At 36.9% G+C, this 1,609-nt stretch overlaps 1 protein-coding gene across 1 annotated transcript in view; it reads left to right on the top strand.

Annotated features, from left to right (window-relative positions):
• The window catches only part of LOC128246986 (SCO-spondin-like), an 87,020-nt gene that overhangs the window by 24,735 nt on the left and 60,676 nt on the right, over window positions 1–1,609 (top strand). Inside the window, exon 11 of the mRNA XM_052970973.1 lies at window positions 835–926. Coding sequence (XP_052826933.1) covers window positions 835–926 — 92 coding nt within the window. The remainder of the gene's footprint in view (window positions 1–834; window positions 927–1,609) is intronic.

The raw sequence follows: 1,609 nt of genomic DNA, 5'->3' as shown, positions 1-1,609 counted from the left end.
TTGGTGAACGATGGTGTAAGATGAATAGAATAGGTTTGGGTTCATGAATTTAAATCAGCTTTATGCTACTTAGTATGCAAGGTTGTGTGTTCTGTTACTATATGTGTCCATATCAGTAGATGATTGGTGAACGATGGTGTAAGATGAATAGAATAGGTTTGGGTTCATGAATTTAAATCAGCTTTATGCTACTTAGTATGCAAGGTTGTGTGTTCTGTTACTATATGTGTAGGTAAGAAACTCAGTTATTTGACAATGTAGGACGCATGGAAGATAACAACGAAGTAAGTTGCTTAATTTGTCTGTCTGTGCTGGTTGAATCCTACGAAATGTTCATCAACAATTAGACTGATAGACGCTTAAATGCACGAACTAAATATTTCTTAATGCATCAGATGCTGTTTCACACTTAAAAAGATAACAACAGCACATTTAACAACGTTACACCGCACACCCACCAACCCGCGCGCGCGCGCAAACACTGATAACTATATGCTACTCCACTCTCACTATTATTCTTTCCTTTCCCTCTCTTTGTTCCTTCATCTTCCTCTCTCTTGCTAGATTTCTCTCCTTGTCGTCACTTCCGTTCCTACAATCCCGCTATCTAACTACTCTTTTATACTAATCCTGTATATGTAAATATACTTCGTAAGTTTATTACCCTTCCTCATTTTTTTTCTACTCCTCTTAATTCTGTTATTTTTCTTTGACTAAATGGCATAATCCAAAACATTAGATCTTTTTATTTCTTTTTGTTTGGCGCCTTTATCTTTATTTTCATTCTTCACATTCGTTTTTAATAATTAATTTATTATTTATCTTCTGAAACAGGGTAGATGTGTAGAAAAAGATGAATGCCCTTGTAGATATGACAATAAATGGTATAAGCCAGGACACAAAATTAAAATTGGATGCAAAGAATTGTAAGTGACTTTTTTTATATTTTGTTGAGATGTCAGTACACTGGCTATTTCGCCATCTTTATTTTTCAGTCAAAGGCACATGGCTTAGTAGTTATGGTTTTCAACTCACGTTCATAAGATCGTGAGTTCGATTCATAGTGGTATGTTGTATCCTTGGGCAAGACACTTTATTTCACCTTGCTCCAGTTCACTCAGCTGACAAAAATGAGTAGTACCCATATTTCAAAGAGCCAGCCTTCTCATATTCTGCATCACGTTATATCTCTCTGAAAATTATCTTAAGGGTATACGTGTCAGTGGAGTACTCAGCGACTTGCACGTTAACTTCACGAGCAGGCTGATCGGATCAAGTGAAACGTTTTTCAGTCAGTATATAAAGGATGGCTGTGTACATAAGAGGCTCGTTTTGCAATGACATTGCTCCTTGTTTGACCTCATTAAGGCGACGAGCTTGCAGAATTGTTAGCATGCCGTGCATAATGCTTTGCGGTATTTCGTCTGCCGCTACGTTCTGAGTTCAAATTCCACCGAGGTCGACTTTGCCTTTCATCCTTTCGGGGTCGATAAATTAAGTACCACTGAAACACTGGAGTCGATGTAAACGACTTGTCCCATCCCCAAAAATTGTTGCCTTTGTGGCAAAATTTGAAACCATTATTATTATTTTTATTATTATTATTATT

Source organism: Octopus bimaculoides, chromosome 10 (genome assembly GCF_001194135.2).
Source record: "Octopus bimaculoides isolate UCB-OBI-ISO-001 chromosome 10, ASM119413v2, whole genome shotgun sequence".
Lineage (NCBI taxonomy): Eukaryota > Metazoa > Mollusca > Cephalopoda > Octopoda > Octopodidae > Octopus > Octopus bimaculoides.
The sequence above is the reverse complement of the archived record's forward strand: the minus strand, read 5'-3'. Positions and strand labels throughout refer to the sequence as shown.